Source organism: Meriones unguiculatus, chromosome 10 (assembly GCF_030254825.1).
Source record: "Meriones unguiculatus strain TT.TT164.6M chromosome 10, Bangor_MerUng_6.1, whole genome shotgun sequence".
Lineage (NCBI taxonomy): Eukaryota > Metazoa > Chordata > Mammalia > Rodentia > Muridae > Meriones > Meriones unguiculatus.
The window spans coordinates 16,132,082-16,146,861 of record NC_083358.1 but is presented as its reverse complement, the minus strand read 5'-3'; the positions used below and the strand labels follow the sequence as shown (position 1 = coordinate 16,146,861).

General features: G+C 43.3%; 1 protein-coding gene across 1 annotated transcript in view; it reads right to left on the bottom strand.

Moving 5' to 3' along the window:
- Positions 1-12,616, bottom strand: part of Cfdp1 (craniofacial development protein 1) — an 87,790-nt gene extending 75,174 nt beyond the window's left edge. The window contains exons 1-4 of the mRNA XM_021647574.2: positions 12,417-12,616; positions 7,220-7,337; positions 3,433-3,643; positions 1,934-2,061 (exon numbers count right to left, since the gene is read on the bottom strand). Coding sequence (XP_021503249.1) covers positions 1,934-2,061; positions 3,433-3,643; positions 7,220-7,337; positions 12,417-12,480 — 521 coding nt within the window. The 5' untranslated portion in view covers positions 12,481-12,616. The remainder of the gene's footprint in view (positions 1-1,933; positions 2,062-3,432; positions 3,644-7,219; positions 7,338-12,416) is intronic.
- Between the last annotated feature and the right edge of the window lie 2,164 nt (positions 12,617-14,780).

Below are 14,780 nucleotides of genomic sequence, written 5' to 3'. Positions count from 1 at the left end.
GAACACATCACATTATTCAGACTTAGCCATTACAATTACTCCATACACATGCTGTGACAAGAATGCCCACACCCACACAATAAAGAGAGACAAAATACTGACCAGAAATGGATCTGCACGACAGAATGTGAACTGTCTGGGTGTTCACTGTAATACTATTATTATAATGCTGCCCTAAATATGTTTCACAAAAGAAAATGTTTTTGAAAAAAAATTTTCAAATGAGTGAATTTGGTACTGGAGAGACTGCTCAGAAATTAAGAGCTCTGGCTGCCCTTCTTGAGGTCCTGGGTTCTATTCCCAGCATCCACATGGTGGCTCAGAGCCATCCGTAACTCCAGTTCTAGGGGAATCTGACACCCTCTTCTGACATCTTCAGGCACTAGGCATGTACATGGCACACAGACATACACACAGGCAAAAAGACCCACATACATAAAATAATAAAAGTTTTGATGGGCATGGTAGTAGCCTCAGCACTCAGAAGGCTGAGGCAGATAGAATATCATAAGTTCATCCATCTTGGGTCACATAGTGAGTTCCAAGACAGTCTGAGCTACAATGAAACATAATCTAAAGAAATTTTAAAAAGTTGTACTGTGAGCTGGAGAGATGTCTCAGTGGTTAAGAGCACTGTTTGTTCTTCCAGAGGTCCTGAGCTCAATTCCCAGCAACCACACGGTGGCTCACAACCATCTGTAATGGAATATGATTCCCTCTTCTGCTGTGCATGAAAGCTGTGTTTTAGTGAGTTATAGTTCATGGATCAACCAATATGGACAGAAAACATTTAGGGAAAACCTATCTGCACAGAATGTATGCACATATAGTTCTCATCACCAGTGCCTTCATACCGTGCTACTTAGGTGGCATTTACATTATCAAGTATTACAAATCAGATACTTAATGTAGAAAAGAGGTTGTACATAGGTTACATACTGACACTAATACCACTTAACATACGGGATTTAAGAATCTGAGGAGGCTCAGCTCACTCCTTTAATCCCAGCACTCAGGGAGGCAGAGGCAGGCGGACCAATGTGAGTTCAAGGTCAGCCTGGTCTACAAGTGAATCTAAGACAGCCAGGGCTACACAGAGAAACCCTGTCTCGAAAACGAAACAAAGAAAAAAAGAAAAGAGAGAGAGAAAAAGAGAAAGAAAAAGAGAGGAAGAAAGAAAATGAGAGAAAGAAAGAAAAAGAGAGAAAGAGGGAAAGAGAAAGAAATTTCATCTGTTCTTATTTAGCTCTAAATTATAGAACTACTGCTTTTACATTATAAATTTAACAAATGAGGGAAGTGAAAATTCCAGGCATGTGGTTCTTAATTAAAACAGCCAGGATAACCCCAACAAAACAACCAATCAAAACAAATCAACCAAAAACCCAAAAAAGCTGTCTTAGTGGCACATGCCTTTAACCTTAGCACTCAGAAGGCAGAGGCAGGTGGATCTCTGTGAATTCGAGGCCAGCCTGGTCTAAATAGTGAATTCCAGGACAGGCAGGGCTACAAAGTGAGACCTTGTGTATGAATGAATGAATGAATGAGTGAAGAAATGAAGAAAGGAAGCAAGCCGCCAAGCAGCTGAACTACTACTCAAAAGTTCTAAAATAAACTGCTTTTATAAACTAAACTAAATAAATGCAAACCAATTCAAACAATATTAAAGTGACAAATAATACTGAAACCAATTTTTTTCCTCGTATTTCCAATTCCTGCCTGATTTAGAGATCTCACTGGGCTGCTGTCTCACAGCAATGGAAAGAAAATGCTTTACCCAAAGCACAAAACATGGCAATGAGCAAATGGAAACACAAACTTCCAAATGCACATACTCAAGCAAAGCAGTAACCTGGGCGGAGCCCAGGGCAGATGTGTAGCAGCACTTGGACGGCCACCTTGTGAGAGTTGCAAACTGTGAAAATCCTCTTACCTCACTTCTTCACCAGCAAAGTCAAACACCTTGGTAATTTTCACCTTTTCTGATTCTTTAGGTTTCTCTAGCTCATCTGCTTTAAGCAATGGTTTATTTGAACTAGTCTCTTCAGTCTCCTCTGCTGCCTAAAAAAAAGAGAAAGAAATGGAATCAGGCCCGTGGTAAGGCACACCTTTAAGCCTAGCACTCAGGAGGCAGAGACTCAAGGATCTCTGTGAGCCTGAAGCCAGCCTGGTCTACACAGTGAGTTCCAGGACAGCCAGGGCTACACAGTGAGACCCTGCCTCAAAAATCAATCAGTCAATCAATCAATCACTTTCACCAAAGTGTAAGACTGAAAAAACTACCTGAACATGTTGCTTAGGGCTGTTCTCTCATCTTTCGTCTCCAATCAGTTAAAAGATGACTGAAGAGATAGCTTAATGCTTAAGCACACTGACTGCTCTTCCAGAGCGTCCAGGTTAGATTTCCAGAACCCATAAAGAGGCTCACAGCCATCTATAACTCCAGTTCCAGAAAACTGATGCCCTCTTCTGGCCACCATGGGCACTAAAAGACATGCATGAAAGTAAATCACCTATGTACGTAAAAAATAAAATAACATAAAAGAGGTCTATTGGAGATGCTGGAGAGGTGGCTTGGCAGTTAAGACTTTTTGCTGAGGGCTGGAGAGATGGCTCAGAGGATATGAGCACTGGTTGCTCTTCCAGAGGTCTTGAGTTCAATTCCCAGCAACCACATGGTGGCTCACAACAATCTATAATGAGATCTGATGCCCTCTTCTGACCAGTAGGCATACATTGTATACAAATAAATAAGAAACAAACAAACAAACAAACATTAAATAATAATAATAATAATAACTTTTGCTGAGGCCCTGGGCTCAGTTCTTGGCACCTATATCAGGTAACTTATAACTGCCTATAACTGCAGCTCCAGGTAATCTAACACTTTTGGCCAATTTGGACACCTGTACTCACAAGCAAATACCCACACAGGCACAAACAGATACTCATAATTGAAAATAGTAGCAAATAAATCTTTTTAAATTTTTATTTATATATATGTGGGGGGTGGGACCTAAGCCACATGTATACAGGCATCTTTGGAGATCAGAAGGCATCAGATCCCCTGGAGCTAGAGTTATAAGCATATGTAAACTACCTGGTAAGTGTGCTGAAAATTAACCTCAGGACCTCTGGAAGAGCAGTAAGTACTCTTAACCACTGAGTCCTCTCTCCAGTCCAACAAATCAATCTTTATAAAGTTTATAAAGGTCTGCTAGAAATTTATCTGATTAAAACAGCTCATTTTCTCTACTGTTAAGGAATGCTTTGTGTTTCCCTTAGTGAAGACACTATCAAAAGGCATCATCTAGTTTGCTCTTCGCTTTGAGACTTAAATCTCAAGTCAGTCAGCTTGTAAATTTTAAAAAGGGAAGCTACTGAGGAACTGAGGGTGTCTCAGGTCTTAATCCCGCCAATCTCTAAGCTCACCTTAACTTGTGAGCTTGGGGCTGCTTTTGACTTTGGTCCCACATCATTGAGGAAGCTGGCCCACAGTTCATCTTCCTTCTTCTTCCTTGCATTCTCTGACCCAAGGTCCCCTTCTCGGGCCTCTTCATCTTCTTCACTACTGCTGCCTCCAGATTGCCCCTTGCCATCTTCCTCTTCATCTTCTAACAAGAGGCCACTTTGTTTTCTTTTTCTAATCACCGACAGCCACCCAGAAAAAGGAAGACAAGACAGAATACAAGATTATTCACTCCCTTTCCTCAATCCATTGACCACCTTACACTCCTGAGAGTTTAAATTTGGGATTACCAATAACACTATAGGAGAATGTAGGCTGAGATTTAACTTTTTAGAAATATTTACTCATTTAGTGTGCATGTGTGTGTTCCTGAGTGCATGTATATACACTATATACATGAAAGCCTGTGGAGATCAAGAGGGTGTTAAGTTCCCTGCCACCTTATAAGTTACAGGCAGTTGCAAGCCACCAGATAGATGCTGAGAGCTGAACCCAGGTCCTCTGCTAGAGCAGCAACTCTCTTAATTACTAAGCCATCTTGCCAGTCCTGACTAAATTTTTTTTAAGTATGTTTATTCATCAACAATGGTACAATTTAGGGGCTGGAGAGATGGCTCAGTAGTTAGTACTGTCTGTTCTTCCAAAGGTTCTGAGTTCAATTCCCAGAAGCCACATGGTGGCTCATAACCATCTATGAGATCTAGTGCCTTCTTCTGGTGTGTATGCATACATGTAGGCAGAGTAATGTATAAATAATAAATAAATAAATCTTTAAAAAAACTTTGGAATTAGACCATATGGTGAAAAAAAACACCAAGTTTCTCAGTGTTTTCAATTTCTTGGCATGTTACTCTCTGAGCCTCAAGAACAATATATCAGTATCCCAGGCATTCCCAGTTTTCAATATTTTATTTTAAACAGTTTTCTAACAATCTTCAGTCTATAATTTGGATAGCTGAAAATAAAACATATTGAGTCTAATAGTACTTACAAAGTTTAACTACATCCTGTAGATATGAATATTAATGAAAATTTAAAATTCAGGTCTCCCAGTAAGGTAACAGCCAATCATGGAATCACACAAAGACATTGGTCATGTAAGGAATTATTCTGCATTGCAAACATGCTGTACCTTGAGAGCAATGGAGGTCTTACATGACAAACAACATATACACTGTGGTGTGTGTGAACTCTTTAGTAAGCATTATATATATATATATTTTACCACCCCTTTTATTAAATAAAAAGGGAGATAGTTTGAGCTCACTTGAAACTTAAATTTAGTATCCTATGTCAAGACTGCTATTTTCACTAAGAAAACACCTGAGGCAGGCATGATGGCACACACCTTTAATCCCAGCTTTCAGGGAAGCAGAAGCTTCAGTATATCTGTGAGTTGGAGGTCAGCTTGGTCTAGTGAGTTCCAGGCCAACCAAGCTGCACAGTGAGAGCCTGTCCCCAAAACAGACAAAACAAAACAACCCAATAGCTAAAAACAGAACAAAAGAAAATAACCTAAGATCAACTCATGAGTTTAATCTGTTCAGAAAAAAAGTTCTACAAACAGGTGCTAAATACTGTTTACTCCTAAAAGCCGCTCCATTTGGAGAACAAAGTTTACTGCCTCTCAAATGTACTTTGTCATTTTCTTCCAAACACTCTACACAAGTAGCACTTTCATGAACCCATCAAAAGAAACAAATTCCAACACAGGAAAAGAGAAATGGGCCCAAGACTTATACAAGTACATGTTTAAACTGTTCTGATTCTGAGGACATTATACAGTTCACTTTCTTTTTCATAAACTACAATCTGCTTTTTGCTTCAATGCCCAAGAGAAGGACAAGAGGGACAGAAAGAGTGCTATAAAAGATGCCTTTATTGGAGTTACAACTGATCATGATTTTGTGTGGGACTGTAATTCAGAACATGGCCTGTGGGGGGTGGGCGTAAATTTAAAAGTCCAATTGAAAAAGTTTAATTTAAACAGTCTTATAACAAACAATTCTTTTTTTTTTTTTTTAAACAACTGGTTAAGTCAATTACTTAGGCGTCTGCAATAGTGACTTCAACCTCCATGCCTGACTCAATACTGATGGAAGTCATCTGCTCAACATCTCCAAAAGACTGCCGATGAGTGACTTGTGGATTCTCATTTGGAAATGATCCCATGTCCTGAAACCTTCACTACAAGGTGTTTTTCTCGTAGCGGGTCTCAGCGGCTTGGTAGGAAAGTACATATGCACTGGTCCTTTCATGTTCAGATTCTTTTCCTTTGCGCTGGTAAATCGTCACACACCTTCTGAAGCGACTTCATGTTGCGGCTGCCGGCAGGTCAACAGCCACCGCAGGTTCCACGGGCGTCTTTCTGGTATCTTTATTTTTATTTAAAGATTTTATTTATTTATTATTTGTACAATATATAGTACTCTGCCTGCATGTGTGTCTATAAGCCAGAAAGAGGGCACCAGATCACAGTGTAGATGGTTGTGAGCCACCATGTGGTTGCTGGGAATTGAACTCAGGACCTTTGGAAGAACAGCAAGTACTCTTAACCTCTGAGCCATCTCTCCAGCCCCCCTTTCTGGTATCTTTAAAAGCCATGGCTGCAGGCAGCTTCCTATGGCTGCAGGCAGCTTCCTCTGCAGGAGTAAACTGCAGTGAGTCAGGACTGGAGCAGACTGAACATAACTCCGTTGCTCGAACCAACATGTCTCAGAAAGCTAGATCAAACAACTCTACACCTTCAAATCTGACTTAGAAAAACCCTTGTACCAGTATGTAATGACATGTTCTAACCATGTTTTCTGCAGCCTTTTGCTGGAGCAAAGACCATATAATCTAATTGCTTCTCAATAAGGGGCTGCTTAAGTCAGGCGTGTCACAGAGTGTGACAGTACAGTCACTGAAAGAACAAGGTATGTCTGTGAGCTGAGGGAGAATCGTCACAGTGGTGCCTCCCTGGAATCACACTCCTATTGGGAGACTGGACAAGGGGCTTAAAAGCAGCCCAGCCTGGCAACAGAGACCTCTCCAAGGGAGTGAGAATGAGTAGTGTGCTACCATTTTCGTTTTTAAATAAAGAGAGCAGGACATACGCACCCACACTGAGGATGACAGTATCTAATGGTAACCACTTTTCTGGGTAAGAACAGAGGGTGTGTTCTATAGCAACAGGATTAGTTTTAACCACATGCACATTTTACCTAGTTATTTTTAAAATCAAGGCATAAAATTTTTTTAAACTTGTTGAAGGCCAAGATTTTAACTTTAGTATATCAACAACTATTTCCCTCATACATATTAGGGTTAAAACCCTTGGCAATATAGCTAGGAGTGATGGTTCATGCCTACAATCCTTATAATCCAGGAGGCTGATGCTAGAGGCTAGCCTAGGCTACACAGTGAGTTCCAAACCAGCTTGTGCTAGGATGAGCATGTGAATTCATATTCTCTCTCTCTCACATGCACACATAATGTTAAAAAGAAAAGAAAAGGAGGAAGGAATAGCCAGCCAGGCAGTGGTGGCGTACCTCTTTAATCCCTAGGAGGCTGAGCAGGCAGCAGATCTCAATAAGTTCAAGGCCAGCCTGTTCTACAAGAGGGAGTTCTAGAGCAGCCAACACTATACAGAAAAACTGTGTCTCAAAAAAAAAAAAAAAAAAAAGGATAGACAGACAGACACCTATCATGACAGCAATCTCAGCAATGAAGATGGCTCTATTGTAAGGTCCTGTAGGGCAGCATCACCTGGCTGGAATGCTCTGAGTCTGCCTTCTTTTCCCTTTGGTTTTCTCAGCCTGCTCTTCACCATCCACTTCATCTTCCTTCACTAATTCATTGACATCATCTTCACTGTACTCTGCACCTGAAATCATAGAACAGGGCTGTCAGACAGTTGGAACAAAGACTTTTCACAGAACATTATGAACAGAGTGAGTCTGAGCCAGGTATGGCTGCACTTCTGATGTTCAGCACTTGGGAGGTGGAGAATCAGAAGTTCAAACTTGTGCTTGGTTACAGAGTGAGGCTGAAGGCAGCCTGGGCTACATGAGACCCTCAAACAAAGACCTAACCCTAACTCACTATGTAGACTGGGCTAGCCTCAAATTCATCTCTGAGCCCATCTGCCTGCTTCCCCAAGTGCTGGGATGAGAGGCATGTGCTACCACGTCCAGCCATAGGCTACTATCCGGATTAGTGGCCCTCGACTATTTGCTTATGCTTTCTGATCCTCAGCCTTCTCATCTGAAAAATGGACAGTACAAAGGCATATGTCTTGGAGCACTGTGTGCCTGAGTAGTGAGCCCTCATTAAAGTATTTTGAAGGTATGTGCATCCAAAAGGCATTTGTGAGCAGAGAAGAGCTAAGCTCTTATTAAATGGTGAATCACTGATGTCCTTCTCTCAGCTTCCTTAAGACTGAAAGCAGAGAACTGGACAAGAACGTTCCTTTTCATCATTCCTACTCAACACCATCAAACAAATATCAAGTACTTATCATTAATAAAAGTGAGCTGGGCGGAGTGGCACACGCCTTTAACCCCAGTAATCGGGAGGCAGACTCAGGCAGATCCCTGTGAGTGTGAGACCAGACTGGTCTACAAAGCAAGTTCAGGATAGCCAGGCCTTCACACTGAAGCCCTGCCTCAAAAATGAAGAAAAGAAAGAAAGAAAAGAAATCAAAACAAACATAAAAGTATCAGAAAAAAAAAACAGCCTTGACATAATTATCTATCTGGAAAATCCATGGCATCTACAAAATCATCCAGAACTTACATATGGGTTTAACAAGTTTGAAGAATGCAACATCAGCATGCCAAAGTATTGTATTCTCATGTTCTAGCAATCAATAAGCAACTGGAAATAAAAGACCTACATAGAGACAACACCTTGTTCACAGACCAGCAGAGAAGACTGTTAAGTCATCCATTTCCCCACACTGATCTACAGATTCAGTGCAATTCCAAACAAAATGCATGTACTGTATCTGTGGAGGGACTGGCCTTGTGGTGGAGGCAAACAGCTGCGGGGAGAGGAGGGTAACTGGAACAGCGCAGGAGGTCTAACCGAGGTTCAACAGAACAATGAACATTCCAGAGAAACAAAACAAAAACTTCTGGGGAGAAGCTTCTGGAAGGCTCACTGACTGCAAAGTCATGCCAAAATGTATGATGATGGCGATGATGGCAATATAGCTTCAGGAAAACAGGAGCAAAGGGGAGATTCCTTCTGAGACAAGTAAAACAGATCCTACCCAGTAAGCAGAAAAGCAAAAGCCTGTTATCCTCTGCAGCACTGGGAATCCCACCCAATACACTGCAGATGCCAGACAAGGCCTCTATCTGTGAGCTGCATCTCCAGCCCACAAGACAGACTTACTGGCAACACTGGGATCGGGCAAGTGAAACAATGCTTTCACAATTCTAATGGAAGATTGCTCCCAACCTAGAATTCTGTTATCAGCCAACCATCAAAGAGGCCTGAGGTAACTTTCAGGCATTCCAGGCCTCAGAACGTTTCTGCCATGTATCCTTCCTCAGGAAGCCATTAAATGGTGTCTTCTCATTTTGGTGGAACAGGTCAAAAAAAAAAATTATATATACTCACACACACACATACACCAAGCATGAGGGAATCTGAGGCTGGCATGGTCACACACACACTGTGTGAGGAGAACAGGTGGAGGAAGGGATCAGAAACTCAAAGTTATACCAGTTACATATGGACTTCAAGACCAGTCTAGCATACATGACACCCTATCAGAGAGAGAGAGACAGAAAAAGAGACAGAGATAGGCAGGATGGCAGACAGAGAGACAGAGACAGAGAGATAACATGAGAATACAGAAAAGGAATAAAGGGGACCTGAAAGAGTGATAATGACAGTTAAAGACCCAAGGTTTAGCAGAGAGGGAGAAACCACACCAAAATAAAGCAAAGCCCAGGCAGAGATAAACTTCTGAAATGAAGATTTAAACAAACAAACAAACAAACAAACAAGGAATCTAAGTCTGCTGGGAGATGATTTTGACTCTGAAAGCCCAGAGTCAAATCAACAGTAAGAGCATGGGCAGCTAAATTAAAAGAGGAACAGTAAGACAGCAGAGCTTGCCACCAAAGCTGACCACTAGAGCTCCATCCGTGGTAGAAAGAGAACATCAACTCCCCAGGCTGTCCTCTAACTCTTACACGCACACTGTGGCATGTACATGGTTGGACACACAAACACACACAGTAAAATACGAGTAAAACAAAACATTAATATCCAGCCAAACTGGAAAAGGGGAAAGCAATTTCCTTAAATGAATGGACTGGGATATCTGACATATGATAAAAACATACATACAGGTAAAACCTCACATCCATAAAGAGCCCTAAAAGTTTTGTTTTGTTTTGCAAATAAATGAAAAAAAGTGTTTGGAGGAGGATGCTGAAGAGATGGGTTAGCACGTCAGCGCCCTTGCTGCTCTTACAAAAAGGATCAGGGTCCCGTTTCCAGCGCCCATGACAACTGCTTGTAACTCCAAGTCCAGGAGATCTGACATTGTCTTCTTGTTTCCTCAGGAACCCCACACACACGCACATGCAAATGCAAATGCAAATGCGCGCGCACACACACGCACATACATACACAGACATATAAAAAAATTAAAAAGTAAATCATGTAAAGTGAATAAATAAGCAAAATGTTAAGTAAATTAAATTACCTGTGATTAAAATAACAAATACATTTTTAAAAAGTAAATTTAAAAACTGTCACTGCACACCTCATGTACTCCTGTGCATGCCTTCCTGCGGATGCCGAGGCCAACCTAGAGTACCATTGAGAAAACTGTCCACCTCTTTCCAGAAAGGTCCTTCATAGTCCTGGGGCTCACAAGTTAGGCTAGGCTGACTTGCAAAAGAGCAGCCTCCGGTCTCTTCCCAGCACTGGTGGTGGAGCGTTGAACATTTACAGCAAGCATTGTACCACATGGATTCTAGAAATTGAACTCAGGTCTTCATGCTTGCAAGGTAAACATTTTACCAACTGCCGCATCTCCCCAGACTCACTTCCTCTCCCCAGCACCGGGTCTTATAACATGTTGGCTGGCCTGGAAGTCACAATATTGACCAGGCTATTGTCAAAATTAGAGAAATCCTCCTGCCTCAGCACCCACCAAGTTTCTGAGTTATAGGCTTACCCTGGCACAATATAACTTTTTGATTGATAAGAATTGATAAGAATGACTAGGAAGTGTGTGTGAGTGTGTGGACAGTGGCTAAGGTTCTCAATCTTCCTAATGCTGTGACCCTTTAATATAGCTCCTCATGTTGTGGTGACCCCCCCAACATAAAATTATTTTATTGCTACTTCATAACTGGAGTTTTGCAGCTGCAATGAATCATAATATCTGTGTTTTCTGATGGCCTTAGACCTTATTTTTTGAGGCAAGGTTTCTCACTGAACCATAACCTCACTAAGCCAGTGAGATACCAGAACTGGGCCTGTCAACACTCAAAACGACACAGTTAGAGGCACTCACAAGCTACTTCCAGCCTTTATGTGGGTGCTGGACATTAAACTCAGGACCTTGTGTTGTGGAGGGAGCCTTCCTATCCACAGCCCCTATAGTTGCTTTTCACGTAAGCAACTAGACTGGAATAAATAACGTTGAGGAAATGGCTAAGGCAGAGCGAGGTGCAAGGTAAGGAAGAGGTATGTTTTGGTATTAAGATACCCTGGACTGGAGATGTGGCTCAGTGGTTAAGAGCACTGGCTGCTTTTTCAAAGGACCCAAGTCTAATTCCTAGCCCCCATTCAATGGTTCACAACCATCTGACTAGATTTTTGCCCTCTTCTAGGCTCTGATGACATCTGATATGCATGTAACACACAGCTGTACATGTCGGCAAAACATCCATGCACATAAAATATTAAAAAATTTTAAATGATTTCACATAAACGATTCTTAACATGCTCCCCAATCCCCACCACCAAGAAATGATAGCTAAGCCTTTAAGAATGTGTGCTTTTGGCAGGGCGTGGAGGCACACGCCGGTAATCCCACCACTCAGGGAGGCAGAGGCAGGCGGATCTTTGTGAGTTCGAGGCCAGCCTGCTCTACAAAGCAAGTGAAGGACAGCCAAAGTTACACAGAGAAGCCCTGTCTCGGGGGAAGGGGAAGAGAGAGTGTGTGCTTGCGTTTCCAGAGCGCCTGACTTTGATTCCCAGCATCCACGTTGGGCGGCTCACAACTGACTGTAACTCCAGCTCCGAGGGATCCCCTCTGGCCTCTCTGGCCACCTGAACACACTGCCATACACACACAAATTAATAAGGGGCTGGCGAGATGGCTCAGCTCCACAACCACCTGTAACTCCAGTCCCAGGGGATCTGGGTAGCCTTTTCTGACCTTTAAAAGCCCCAGGCATGCCATGATGCACAGACATACAAGCAGGAAAAAACAGTGATATACATGATACAAAATTAACCCTCAGAAAGATAACTTTTAAAAAGTTTTCAAAGGAGAGCAATGAGCAGCCACTGCAAAGAGACAAAATACATTATCACGTGAACTTTTCTAACAAGCCGATCCCTTGTGAACCCCCAGGCGGACAGCTCCGACTCGGACGTGGAGGAGGCTGGCCATTCCCTGAGAACAACCTCCAGGGTTTCGGCTTGCAAGAACACTTCGGAGCGACGGCGCGCCCAGCCCGGCAGCTTCACGCGCCAGTTCCCGCGCTCCGAGGGGGCGGCGGCCCAGGACGGCGGCTGTGCAGAACCGACCCACGCGTGTTCCAGGCAGGCGGGAGGCCAGGATCCAGACGACCCGGACGCCGCAGCCCACGCGCCGCGGGGGGCTCGCAGCCATGAGGCCCACGCCCTGGGGGACCTGGAGAGCCTCGAGTGAGGCGTGCAGCGTGGGAACCACCCTCCTCTCGCCTCAAGCCGGATCGCTCACCCGACGGCACGTAGTCCTCATCCTCGTCCGACGTGGAGAAGTCTTCGGAGTCGAATTCCTCCATGCTGCTGTCAGCTGGGGCCTGCTACCCACACGACGGCGGCCACTGCCCCAAATTAGCGAAGCTCTAGGGCGAGACCATAGAGGTGCAGGACCAGCAGCTAGGGCCGCCCTGGAGGCGTGCGCACATGCGCAGACGGTGCCACGTGGTCAAGTACGACACTTCCGGCTGCTGTAGCGGGTCAATCCACACCCTGATGGTCCTAGCGGGATTCCGGACACGCCCGGGAGCGATGCATTCTGGGGTTTGTAGTCTGCAGCGCTACCTTGACTCCTCGGTGGAGAATGGCCTATCTTCGGAAAGAGTTGTCTCCCTGTATGTGTGTGTGTTTTAATCCGCTTACTCGCTAATTTAGTTTTTGTAACTCTCAGATCAGTGATTAAAATGTTACTCCCGGACATGCGCAGCGAGTAAAGACTGAGAGTCGAAGACATGTTAAGTTCCCCAGCGACTTTTGAGCAGAGTCTTCTGATTTCGAGCGCAGTTTTAGTGCCTCTTCCCCTGCGTTTTTGTCTTTTTCTGGGTGATTTTTGCAGCCTGAAATGGCTCCCAAGAATACTACTGAAACGCTGTCTAACATTCTAAGCGCAAGAAGGCTGCGACTTGCCTTACCAAGAAAAATCTGCCTTTTCAGTAAGTTACGTTCAGGCCTGGGTTACAAGTACTGTCAGCGGTGAGTTCGGCGAGTTAAAAACTCGAAATGGTAATCAACTAGAGAGAGAAGGAAATCTGCTTCTCTGCAAGTGAAGTCACTGCACAGAGTGCGCTACTGACACGTAAAGTGCATGATGAAGCAACAGGAAAGATGGAAAAGCCGTTAAATCTGGGAGTTTGTGAGGGCTGGAGAGATTGCAGCGGACCTGGATTTGCTTTCTAGCATCCCCGACGTGGTGGTTTTCAACCGCCACGAAGTCCGGCTAGGACCTCGATGGGAACGCATGCGTACACGCAAAATAAAAATCAAATTTTTAAAAAATTTGTGGAATCATGAGATGGCCTGTCAGAAAACTGTAATGTGAAACCGAAAGCCAAAGAAATTTTTGTTTTTATGCCTCAAATGTTACCTTTCTCAACCAGCCCTTTGACCAAATTGTAATTAAAGCTTTCAAGACACACTGAACTAGGAATCTTTACACCAACCTTGAGAAAGATTATTTTATTTGGGTGTTTGTTTTGTTGTTTTTCCGAGACAGGGTTTCTTTATGTAGCCCTGGCTGTCCTAGAACTCTGTTGACCAAGGCTGGCCTTGGACTCCGGGATCTGTCTACCTCTACCTTCCTAGAGCTGGGATTAAAGATGTGCGCCACCCTGCCCAGCTTATATAGGAGGGTTCTTAAGGCCAGCAGGAAAACCACCATGATGAACTACTGAACGTCACTCACTAAAAGCAAAGTTATTGATTACATTGGCATGGCTTGGGATGGTATCAAGCCAGCTACTGTCAATACCTATTAGTAAAAAAAAAAGAAAAAAGCCAGACTATAGAAGTTTTAGAAGTTGCAACAGAAAAATATGAAAAAGTAATAAAAACATGACGAATACCACACTGAAAATAACAAGTCTTTGATGATACGAAGGAGGAAGATCTGGAGGAAATTTTAACAGAAAAATCAGCAGAACCAACCAACAATCTGGAGGAGATGGGGAAATGGCCATGACAGCAATGGGAATTGGCACATGCATTCACAGCAGCCAAAATATCAGAGTGAAACACTGTCTTGAGAAAAATGGAGAATGACATAAAAGAATGTGACCCAATGCTTGACTGTGGCCTCAAATTTAAGCATGTCACCTCCTCTACATTTGGCCCTTACACCAAGATGCTTAGCAGAAAGAGGCAAAGAGCCAGGTATGGTGGTGCACACCTTTTAGCCCAGCACTCAAGGGGGAGAGGCAGTTGGATCTCTGAATTACAGGCCAGCCTCGTCTCCACAGTGTTCCAGATCAGCTAACACTACATGTGATACTCAATTTTAAAAAAGTATTAAAAATGATAAAGGAATGAGGCAGGAAGCAAAGCAGAAAATGATGCAGAATTTCAGGCCAGACTGGGAGGCAAAACTGTGCATATCAAGTGGGGAGAGGCAAACCCCTAGGGTGGAAGGGCTGGACATTGACATGTTATACTCTTCCTCTTCAGCAGAATGAGCTCCACTAATTGCTTCCTTGGTTTTCAGGAGACAACCCAAGGTTGAGCAGGCTAGCCACTTTGGGCTAGCTAACCCATTGAATCCTGCAGTTCCGACAAACTGAGCTTTTAACTTTCTTATACGTAAGTTGCTCTTGGTTTTGGTTTGGTTTTT